Source organism: Dryobates pubescens, chromosome Z, assembly GCF_014839835.1.
Source record: "Dryobates pubescens isolate bDryPub1 chromosome Z, bDryPub1.pri, whole genome shotgun sequence".
Taxonomy (NCBI): domain Eukaryota; kingdom Metazoa; phylum Chordata; class Aves; order Piciformes; family Picidae; genus Dryobates; species Dryobates pubescens.
The window spans coordinates 107,957,377-107,969,521 of record NC_071657.1 but is presented as its reverse complement, the minus strand read 5'-3'; the positions used below and the strand labels follow the sequence as shown (position 1 = coordinate 107,969,521).

The 12,145-nt window shown below is 45.1% G+C and overlaps 1 protein-coding gene across 1 annotated transcript in view; it reads left to right on the top strand.

Annotated features, from left to right (window-relative positions):
• The window catches only part of GSAP (gamma-secretase activating protein), a 50,270-nt gene that overhangs the window by 29,310 nt on the left and 8,815 nt on the right, over positions 1–12,145 (top strand). Inside the window, exons 20-24 of the mRNA XM_054177753.1 lie at positions 5,165–5,290; positions 5,695–5,750; positions 6,176–6,207; positions 6,928–6,989; positions 10,005–10,100. Of these exons, the coding sequence (XP_054033728.1) occupies positions 5,165–5,290; positions 5,695–5,750; positions 6,176–6,207; positions 6,928–6,989; positions 10,005–10,100 (372 nt within the window). The remainder of the gene's footprint in view (positions 1–5,164; positions 5,291–5,694; positions 5,751–6,175; positions 6,208–6,927; positions 6,990–10,004; positions 10,101–12,145) is intronic.

Below are 12,145 nucleotides of genomic sequence, written 5' to 3'. Positions count from 1 at the left end.
TGTGGTGCTTTAAAGAACCAAGTCTCTCTTTCCTCCCTGGTGCTTGTAGCCAGCTCAAAGCTTCACACAAAGTCTTTTAGAATCAGTGGAGTTACTCTCTGCTCACTTACTCCACAACAGTACATCGTAGCTGTGCTGTGTCAGATGCATATGACTGCTGTCAGGGAACCATGCTTCACATTGTTTGCTTGGGAAGGCTGTCCTGAGAGCTGGGACACCTGGGAAAATCAGATCTTGAGAAAATTTGTTGCTAGATAATCTGTGTAATTCACTGAGGTCCAAGTTAGTAGACCTTCGCTTTGTCTGAGATTGAATCTCAAGTGCTTGGGGGCAAATGCCTTCAGCTATACTTCCTGATTATGGAACTCATTTCCTATTTCTGTCTGAAACCTAAACAGATTGAGGAGGTCAGAGCTGAGCTAAAGACAAATATTTTGTGCTACTTCTGTCTGCAAATTCCTCTTGAATAAGGACAAAGATGATAGCACAGGGAAAGGTTTAGTGCTTTGACTGCTTTGTGCTGCTCCAGTGGCACAAAATCACCATGGCTTGGCTTCCTGTGGTCAGTTGTCGGTGTTTCAGTTGGTGTGTGTGTCATTGGCATCACAAGTCAGACCATGGTGACAAATCTGGTCCTGCACGTAGGATTTCTTTTGCAAAGGCTTTGACATTTTTTGACAGACAATGTTTCACAGAAACAACGGTGAATTGTTGGTTTGAGAAGCTTTTTGGACTTCTCAAGGCTATGAATTGTTGACAGCCTTTGAGAGGGCTACATCCATGTTAAAAAAACGGTCCTAGTTAGGTCACAGGTGTATTTTTATAACCAAATTTCTGTTCAGTAAGAGAGGCTGAGTCTGTGAGGAAGGAACAACAGTCAGTCCAGTTGTCAAAAAGCTTTAAATAAGGATTGCAATTAATAAGATTCTGATTTGTATTCTTTTTTAAACATAGAAACCAAACTTGAAGGCATGTGCACAGGCTTGATGAGAAGGGGAGAAGGAAGGTGCAGAAGGAAGAAGGGAAGAAAATAGGAGGGGGTCTGGGAGAAGAATGAAACTATGTAGCATAAGCGGCTGTCAGAGATCAGCGCAAGAAAAGGCAGGCTCTGCCTCATGCTGTGCTGAGCCACTGGGGTGAGGAATGATTTAAGGAGTAGCTGCTTATGTAGCTAGGTAGTTAGTTACACTTTCTGAAGTTACAGCTTTCTGAATATCTTCACTGCTGGGGACACATAGCACTACAGAACCCTGGGAGAAGACATACACCTCTTGAAGGTCATTGTCACTTTGCGTCCTTTCAGAGGGGCAATAGCAAAGAGCTCTCTTTGTCTTAACTTAAACCTTGTACTTAGGAAAGGTTTTCTGGGAGTTTTTCCACTGAATGCAGTCTTCTAAACGGTAATGAAATGGCTTTTAGGTCTTCATGCTTACTTATTCGTGATTCTCTAGAAGTGTTTGCAAAATAACCACCACCTAAGGTGAAGAAGCCTTCTCTTCCCAGGCCTTGCCCTGGTGATGCTCAGGAAATAACAGGTTTGATTAAATGAATCCTTTCTTTTAGACTTTTGACTTTTCAGTGGTACCTAATACAGTGCAGGTTTCCAGTGGTGTCTGCTTTTAATTCTGTAGTTTCCACTTCCTGTTACAGTTTTAGGCTCAAGAGTTCAAGAGGGACAGTGATGTGCTGGAGAGGGTCCAATGGAGAGCTACCAGGATGAGTAAAGGACCGGAGCATGTGCCCTGTGAGGAGAGGCTGAGAGAGCTGGGGCTGTTTAGTCTAGAGAAGAGAAGGCTGAGGGGAATTTGATAATTGTTTATAAATATGAGGGCTGGGTGTCAAGAGGGTGGGGACAGGCTCTTCTCAGTTGCACCCTGTGACAGGACTAGGGGTAATGGATATTAACTACAGCACAGGAAGTTCCATCTCAACATGAGGGGGAACTTCTTTGCTGTGAGGGTCACAGAGCACTGGAATAGGCTGCCCAGGGAGGTTGTGGAGTCTCCTCTGGACACTTTCAAGACCTATCTGCATGTGTTCCTGTGTGACCTGTGCTAGATTCTCTGGCCCTGCTCTGGCAAGGGTGTGTTTTGATTGGGATTAAACTAATGAGGTGGGAATTATAAAAATACAGTTAACTTTATTCTGGGGTGGGGTTATTGGGAAAAATAATGTATAAAACTGATTAAATTATTTACCAGTTCTATTCAGTCCTGAATTCTACCAGGATGCTTCTGGGCAACTAAAGTACAATTTAGATAATTCAGAAAATGGAAAGGCTAAGCCACAGAATAGCTTTACTCCACTTACAAAATCAGAGAAAGCCAGGACCTTAGGGAAAGAATGAGAATGCCAGTTGTACTCACGAGGACGGAGCAGGAAGTTGGAGCTAGTCCCTAGGTCATTCTTCAGTGGCAGGCTCCAGAACTGCAAGTTTATAATCAATGTGTGGATAACACATTGAGACAGCTGCCACGAGGGAAAACTCCTGCAGGAGCACTGTCTGAGCAGTGGAAGGGAAGTCACAGTTTGACAGCAGGCAGGGTCACTCCAGCAGCAGGCAGGGAGCAGGATCCCAGGGCAGGCAGGTCCGGGGAGAAGCCAGGTCTGAGTGCTGATCTCTCCAATTTTGCCACAAATCCAGAGCGAGAGCAGAGCGAGTCCAGAATGAGCACCGAAACTGATGCAAAAATGAGACCCAAAATGAGAGCACAGGCTGCTTTCTGGTTGCTCTATTTAAGATTTTCCTAGACAATGTGTCCAGTGCCAACATATACTTGGGTGCGAAGAACCCAGCCAATCACAGTTCCAAATCCCAGCATGGGCTTCCCCCCATGGGTGAATCCATGTGAGTGACCTCTGCCCCGGTGGGAAGAATGGGTGCCTTTTACCTGTCCCCAGGGGGCAGGGAAGGCAATTTCGCACCTGTAATAGAAGTAATAGAATTAACCAGGTTGGAAAAGACTTTTGAGATCATCCAAGTCCAACCTATCATCCAACACCATCTAATCAACTAAACCATGGCACCAAGTGCCCCATCCTGTCTCTTCCTAAACACCTCCAGTGATGGTGACTCCACCACCTCCCTGGGCAGCCCATTCCAATGGCAAATCACTCTTTCTGTGAAGAACTTCTTCCTAACATCCAGCCTAAACCTCCCCTGGTGGAGCTTGAGACTGTGTCCTCTTGTTCTGGTGCTGGTTGCCTGGGAGAAGAGACCAACCCCCACCTGGCTACAACCTCCCTTCACGTAGTTGTAGACAGCAATAAGGTCTCCCCTGAACTTCCTCTTCTTCAGGCTAAGCAACCCCAGCTCCCTCAGCCTCTCCTCATAGGGCTTGTGCTCCAAACCCCTCTCCAGCTTTGTTGGCTTTCTCTGGACACATTCCAGCAAGTCAACATCTTTCCTAAACTGAGGGGCCCAGAAATGGACACAGTACTCAAGCTGTGGCCTAACCAGTGCTGACCTCCCTGCTCCTGCTGGCCACACTATTTGTGATGCAGGCCAGGATGGCATTGGCCTTCTTGGCCACCTGGGCACACTGTTGCCTCATGTTCAGCCTACTATCGACCAGTACCCCCACGTCCTTCTCTGCCGGGCTGCTCTCCAGCCACTCTGACCCCAGCCTATAGCACTGCATGGGGTTGTTGTGGCCAACATGTCTTCCCTCATTCAAACCTGCACTGATGCAGGTGGGGGAAGCGGGGTTTGGAGCACCCTGTAACAGGGGGTTGGATTCGATGACTTTCAAAGGTCCCTTCCAACTCCTAACATCCTGTGAATACATGACACAAACTTGCAGTCTTGCTTCCCCCCTGCCACACCCCAAACAAAATCCTGTGTGCCCTGAGTGCATTTCTGCAGCAGTGGTGGTGTTGCAGTTGCATCAACTGCTCACTAGATGCTACTCTTATGCTATACTCTTGATATTCCTCTTCGTTTCTGATGAGTAGCATCTGGGGAACATGCTGCAGGAGTAGATTGTAGATCTTGCTCGTTAGCTCCAGCAGGCTGAACATATGGTGCCATATGCAGTCCTAGTGTCCAGCTGCTAAATATAACTAACTTGAAGCAAAAAAGAGCTTGATTTTTTTAATTTTTTTTCTCTGCTGCCATTACAACAATAAAGTGAAAGCACTGGCAGTGAGAGGGAAGTGGCTGGCAGGATTGAGTCTCTGAAATGTGTTTTCCTTGGCAAATTGTAGTTTATAGTAGGAATTGATTTGTCAAGGCTTTTGAGAAGTTCTGGAATTATCAGTGTAGAAAAGTAGAGGGGAGAGAGCAAAATCCAACATGCTAACACAAGACAGAGGAATAGTGTGAACTCAGCTTCTTTTCCTTCAGCAGTCACTGCTGTGATGCCTGTGCTGGGAGACAAATGTGTATGAAGAGGAGCAGGAACAGCTAGTACCACCTCTTGCTTTTGGAAACTGTAAAGAAGAATATCTTGAATCTCTTGTCTTCCTCAGCAGTGATCACATCACTCCCTTTCGTAAACCGCACCTTCAGATCTTTACAGCCAGTCCAAGAGCTAGGCCAGGAAACCAGCACATGTGTTTGGGTTTTCCTCATCTGCCTATTCACAGCTGAGTTTAAATTAGTTACAGCATTACATTGGCAAATGGGTATTTGCAATGTAAGTATTAATGCAGCTTGAAAATGATGGCAGTCTGCAGCTGCCAGTGTCATGGTAATGTTCCTTTACTTGGAACTACCTAGAAACCTGGAATGGGATTTCTTTGACCAACTGTAAATATTTAGAGCCAGGTCAATTGCCTGATGCTCCTGCAGTCAGTGGAAGTCTGAGACCATATGGCCGGTGCAGGCTGTGAGGCAGTTCTTCCCAGCCCATCCCAAATGTGTGAAAGAGGTCAGAGGAATTCTGACCTACAAGTACTTATTTCTTCCCAGTGACTTTAAAAGATTCTAAGATGACAAAGTGCGTTACAGGCACCAAATCTTGACCTCAGGTTTAAGCTAAGCGCTACCCATGGCATCAAATCAAAGAAATGAAAATACTGAAGGGAAAAAAAATTGTGTAGTTGCTGTGGACTTTTTTCACTTGGGTTGCTATGAATTGCTATGCCAGTTATCACTTAGTGGGAGAGTGATTAAGTATTTGAGTGCAGCCTGTGTTCATGCTTTCCCTGCAATACTTTGCAGTTCCAAAACTCTAGAGGCTTCTGGGAGAAACTTAACTCAAACCTGGAGAGTGTGAAGTACTCGGAGCCGCACTTGCACTACCACAGTAACCTGCTGAGGAGGCAATGGCGCAGCCTTTCTGAGGAGGTAAATATGCAGGCTTTAAAGAGTCTCCAGAGCTGCTTTGAGGTGGGTGTTTTAAAGCCAAACAAAGAGGAATTTGCTTTATTTTGAGGATAAAGAAATGGGCATATGCTTACGAGAAGTGGAAGAAGTAATTTTACTTACAAGGTGACTGTCTGCAAGTCTTACTCTGTTAAAAGAATGCAGGAAACTAACCAAATGCAGAGCTTGCAGGTACCTGGGTTGTGGTGTAGGTCAGATGTGTGTCAGTGGGTGTGAGCAGGGGTGGTTGGGTTGAATCCCTACTACGTGTTATTTCCATTCAGAGGGAAAACAAGCTTAATTTCTTACCTGCATTTTATTAGAGTATATTTTAATTGGTCTTCTGCTTTTATTCATGTGGGGATATTTGTCTGCTCACAAACCAGAGGGAAGAGAGAAGCAGCACAGCTTATTTGAGGAATATTTTCGAAAATGCCCAAAAGTAGGTACTGCATTCTGTTTTATTTATTCCTTTTTGTTTGGTTCAAGCATATGGAAGGATTTACTGTGTCATTTAAACAGTTGAAGAGGTATCTGATTAGATATCTTGCTTTAAAGAAGATGATCCAGCTGAAAATCAGTTATTGGAATCCTTGTCATCACTATGGCACGATCTGAAATACACAGGCCTCTAGAGCTAGGGAAGTTACGGCAGGTGGGAAGTTGTGCAACCTAGGCAGAATGTTATCAGTGCTATTTACATATTTACTAAATGTAGTCACATGCACAGTTCTTGGATTTCTTTAGCTGTCTTTGGCAGATCAAAGGGTCATGTGAACTTTCTAATGTTGGTGTGAAAGTGTGTAGAGTATTCCATATAAAACAAGCTGACGTTGTTGTGTTCGTGCTTTTCTCTCTAAACCCCAGGGTGCTTTCTCATCTGGACACTTGGGACTCTGGTAAGTAAAACTTCTCTTGATACAGGCCACAGGTGTAAGGCTTATTGGAATATTTTGATCTAACTGTTGTTTGTTGAAGATAAATTCCTGTGTGTGTTTTTAGAACTCAAGAGTTTGAGGGATTAAGATGAGCAGTTACTAAATTAGAGGAGAACTTTGGTAGTCATGGTAGGACCATATACTGATTATGACACCCTTGAAAATTAAGTTCTTACTTCTTACTGGATTTAACAACATAAACACTAAGCCTTTGTCTGCCAAAAGGTTTCTTCAGGGTTTTTCTTCTGGAGCAGAGTATGAGTGATAACATGTTAACTGCTGAGTCTTGTCCACTTAGAGCTGCCCTTGCAACTCTAGAACTTGTGTACAGCTGGTTGAGCTTGTTGGTTTGTGAATGACAAGATCTAAACAGTATATGCTGAACACCACATTGTGGTAACCATTATTTAAAGAGTAAGACAGATGAAGTGTAAGGTGTGACAGGCATCTGTGTTCCTCTGGGTTCGGCACTGGAGAGAGGAGACAGCGATCCAGGGCTGGTTTCCGTTCCTCGTTTCTCTCTTATGCAGTCCTCCATTCTTTGCTCTCTTAATGTTGTAGGTGAGTAGGTCAAACCACAATTGTCTGTGTACTTTTCTGAGCACTGGTGAAGCTGGCTGAAGTCTGGTGGTGGTTTTACAGGGACATGTACTTGACTGATTGTTGCTGTGTTTATTTCAGAGGAAAGGCTGGCACCTCTCTTCCAAGAGGAGGATTACCAGCAGCAGCTGCTGATGGGACTGGTATGTGCTTTTGTCACCTTGTGCACTAGGGGACGCACAGCCTCAGCAAATGTAAAGCGTAATCTTACAAACCCCAGTGCTGAGTGGAAGCTCACTCGGGTACCATGGGACAACGATGGTGTTTCCACAGGTTCAGATTTCATAGGTCAATGTTTTTTCCCCATGCAACTTTTCTTTGGCTAGGAACTGTTACTCTGTCCCCCTGGAGTTCATCTTAATCCATCACTTATTTTTGGACTACTCTACATCTTTTCAACATGTATAAGTGAATTTACCACCCGCTGCTTTGCTCAAGGAGATCACAAGTTGTCTTGCTCTGCAATTTAACCTTTTTACTCTCTTCCTTCTACCTCACTTCCAGGATTACCATGGCTGTTGTGAGACCCCTTCTTTGCACTGTTTTCACTAATGATTTCTGTAAAGAATCCTCTTCTGGGTAATAAGTCCTGTCTCAAATCCCTACCTGTCTACCCTCTGTCTAAATACACACATTTATCTCTTTCCTCTTACTATTATAACCAAATAAAGCTCTTCAGTGTACACTGGGATGCCTCAGCACTTCATCGGTGAGCAGCACATCAACACTGTCCTGTCTGTCCAGCCTCAGGCAAGTTCTCATTCTCTGCACTCTTGCCCCCTTGTTTTCAAGTTCTGACTCTCATTCTTAGAACTTTCTCTGCATTCCTTTCCTGCACTTTATTCAGACAGATCCAAAAAGCAGGTCACTACTGTCCTTTGTCTCTGTTCCCTAACACATACTGCTGTCCTGACACAGTGAGATTAACTCACTTGTAAACTCCTTGAGACAGATTATTTGCCTCAGTTTTAGTCTGAGCTTTGAAACAAATAATGCTTCATGATAATCCTCAGCAAAGACCTGACAAGGACTTGAATTGTAATCTGAAGCTATATGAGATCAGAGAGTATTTCAGAAAGGAGGGGATATGGAGTGGTATGGGCTATGTGATAACAATACCTGATTTTAAAGACTCTGAAATTAATCTTGAACCTGAACCTGAAGTTGCTGTTCATCACTCAGGTTCTCCATTTCTTGGCTGCTACCTGTTGTGAAGGCACATTATGCCCAGAATTAAGCCCCAGATACTGAAACTTGTCCCAGCATGTGTGGACATACCCCACTCCTTTCCTGAAGGGAACAAAGGCCAAGCGGTCAGCCAGGCAGCATAAACAACTGCACGCACCCATCGCAGGGATGCGCGTGCTAATACCAAGTGTGGGCATAACTCTAGCTTCACGCTTTCTATAGGCTAAAGCTGGTTGTTTACAAGAGTGCCCATTGGCAAAATCTGGCCTTGAGAAACTATAAGTATTACCCCAACTTGTAATCAAGTTGCCCTCTTTGTCCTCTTTGCTCAACCTACCAAGCTCTCTGCCTACATCTCATAGCTTTTGCTATTAATCCATTGCTAGTAAGTCTTCTCACTCCCACATGCAAGCATGCTAGTGGCCTCTGCAAGTCAAGGAGAAGCCAGCATCTGGGCAGGCCTGTCAAGCCTCAGCCCAAAAGTCTCCAGAGGAGGGACCCTCGCTGAAAGCCTGAGAAGCCACAGCGTTGTATTGCCAGCCCTACCGGTCAGAAGAGCCCACAGTGTCTTCAAGAGGACTGGACCCCCGAGGGTAAGACTGCCCAGTTGATGGGGAAGGGACTAGCTGAGTCCGGCAGTCCACACATCCGCTACAGCCTTAAGTAGCAGACTAAAGAGCTGCACAACCCTGTGTGCTATCTTGGAAAGCAGGACCAGCACCTACCCGCATGCCTGCATGACCCCACTGTTGCGGGAGAGAAGAGGAGCCGCCACTTCACAGCTCCGTGCCCTGTGAACGCCCCCAGAGAAACCCAGAGCACCGTCCGTGCCTGTGCTCCAAAGGCGGGACCACTCCGAGAGGGTCCCGCCCGCTCCTTCGAGCCAAGCAAAGGGGAAGCCGCCGCTCCGCACAGCCCTGCCTCTTCCCCGGGGCTGTCCTCACTGGCCTCGAAGCTCGTTATTGCAGGGCTGACCCCGTCCAGGGACCAGCCCTACCGGCCCTGCCAGGCTGACCCCGCAAGAATGCTCCCTGCCATGCAGAGGGAGCCGCCTGAGTCCCGCAAAGAGAGCCTGCTTACCGGCTAGCCTACGTTCTGCCCCGTCTCCGCTGCCGCGGGAGGGAGAAGGTTGCCCCCACTGTCACTTGTCTGGACCAGCCCAGGAGCCAGCCCCGGCGCCAGCAGCCTGCTGCAGCCTAGCACCTAACCTTGCTACAAACAAAGGACAGAGTGTACCCTCCACATGCTTTCCACTCACTAACATTCAGTTCAAAGCACCCGCGCCTAGCAGCGTAACATTTCCAGTTCAAACCTCTGACACATTGTAATACTCTGTATATAGTTGAGCAGCTGCCAGCATCCTGTCGAGTTGCTGCCTGGTGGACAAGCGGCAGAATTGCGCCCTTTGTTCCATTAATAGAAATTAATTCTATAAATATTCTAATTGGGTCCAAATTGTAAATACTAAACCACTTATGGGATGTACTTCACAATCATGCACTAAAATATGTATATAAAATAGTGATTAATCGGTTATTAATAATGTTCATAATTAATATTTATATAACATTCATAAATTAATAACCTCTTCACCACACTACCACAAACTGTACTTGTGCTAGTTCTCTCTGTTGTAAAATCCCTCACCTTTATTTGTGTGGGCAGTGTTCCTACTGAAATCCTCTTTAACCCTGTTGACTCAGAGGTGTAAGAACTGCAAGCTTTTTCTCTTCTATGTCCCTTAAAGTTCAGTTTAGCTCTCATTTTGCTGAATTTGCACCAGGTGAAGATGTTCACATCTGCTTTAGAACTTGGCAAGATTGCAGGGTGGCCTGGGACCTCTGAGCTGGAGCTTTGTGACATGGAAACGTTTTGCTGTGCTAATGCTTATTGATCAGGTCCTATGGCAGCAGGGCACTGTCTGTTTGAAGATGCCTGGGGACACTGAACTGTTGGCTTTTGTTTTCTAGATGGTTGCTCAGCTAAAGGATCACCTTATGAGACATCTCCAGTACGTAGGAAAAAAGAAGATCGACCAAATAGTTTTGGATTACGTTGCAAACCTGGTTAGTTTGATTTCATAGTTGCTGTTGTGGACAAGCATGCATTTGTTGTAGGGTAGGGTCTTGGCTATGTGTTGTGTGTATCCTGCATGTGTCTAGTGGGGATAAGATGCTTAACCATACTTGGCTGCTTAATAGCGTTTAATTGAGAAGAAGTAATAATGCTTCATGTTAACCAGACTTGTTTTGGTCAGTAGGAATACAGAAGAAACAGTTCCCCTTATAGCTTGTACACATGTGATCTGCTCCCAGAAGTGAGAACATGAACTCATCCTGAAAGTTGAAGGAATAATGTTTAGATCAGTTTTGTTTTGTGTACAATACATTGCTGCATGTAGTGAATAATCAAAGTGCCATCAAAGAAACTCCCCTCAGGGCTGTTTTCTAGAGGTGGGAGTCTCAAGGAGCTTTGCTGAGGCTGCTATTGCCTGCATCTTTTCAGCAGTCCTGTGCAAACTGGTTGCACTGTCATTGTTGCAGTGTTCTCTGAACTGCTGAAGCTTCCACTGAGGTTAGTGACTCACTCTGTAGCCTGACAAGTTGTTTCACTGGTAATCAGCATCTGTATCACCTATGTATCTTTACAGGAAACAAAGAAAATATAGTGGCTAACTAAAATAGGAACAGTACAGTATGAATCAAAGCTTTGAACCTGAAAAGTGTGCTGAAAAAAATGCAATGTTTGTCCTTTCAGTTCTTTCCCAGTTATCATTTGTTCACTCTTGGCTAGGGTGATAAATTTGAAATCATCTATGAAGCCTTGATCTGCAAGGCTAAATCACTGTAGACTAAGTCTTATGATCCACACAAATGTCAACTGTTTCCAGCAGCAAATTCTCAAGGTTTTTTGTTGTTTGCTTTGTTTTTAAGTTCACTAGAAGTAAGAATTCACTCAACTCCTTTTACAGACTTCTTGCTCTTAGAAACAAAGAGAATATGTCTCTGAAAGTTGCTTCTGCCCTCTGGCTGGCACATCTGTGAAGAACTCTAGAATCTGTTTAGTTTTGGGTTTTCCTTCATCCTAATCAGAAGCTCTTAAATTTTTCTAAATGTTTGGAATTTCTTCAGGGGAATGAAGTGTTCTGATTCTGACACCAGTTTTCTGTGGCAGCATCAGCATGTAGCTGAGCTACCAAAGCTGATGAAACAGCAAGAGACTTGAAATTGCTTGTCTGTTTTCAAGAGATACTTTTTATTACGTTTAGAAGCAAAGTTGTGGCTGAGAATAGGGCTCCTTGGTGTGTAGCCATCAACTGCAGCTGAAGTGGGATTAGAAAGGACATGCAGCATTGACAGTTTCTCAAAGCAGAGGAGAGGACAGCAGTGATAAGGACGGATCAGACGAATAGGGGAGTTTGATATTGTGAGATGGCTGGAGGTTTCATGTTAATAGCCACTGTAATGAAGTTGATTGCCCTCAGGATTGATGAGATGCCTGCTAAGTGGAGTGAGAAGATGGCTGGTTGCTGTCAGAGAACTGTGTGTGTTCGTGCACAGAGAAGTGACATGAGGAAGTGGGAATTAAATGTCTCAGTGGGAATTGCCTCATCTGCTGAGGAGGTCTGCACAGCCTGAGTGTGCCTGGTGACTTCTCAGTCTACATGCCACCTAGCCTGCAGCAAGTGCTGCAGCTGTGCTCTCACCCTCCCCTGCAAACACTTTATCTTAGCACTACTCCATATCTGGTTTTCTCACTCTTTTAATTTCAGTGGAGCAGCAAAGGGGAACAATAACTTAGAGAAGCAGATGAACAGCCAGCCTGTGACACAGGATGGCAGCAGACTGAACTGTTGACGTTTCTCTGAAAGTCACTGCAGTGGATGCACCTCTTTCTCTGATGCCTGTGGCTAGGTGTCTTCTGATGTGGTCTTCAACTGCAAGGGAACAGAAGACAGCACCATTTGGAGGAGTTTCCTCAGCAGGAGGACTGCCTTGTGTCCCCTGTGCAGGAGGGTATCCAGAAGACAGCAAGGCTGTCTCATTGAATTTTATCCTTTGCTCCTGATTCTTTTCTCTGGCTACTTCCATGTCTTTCCTGTAGAAACAGC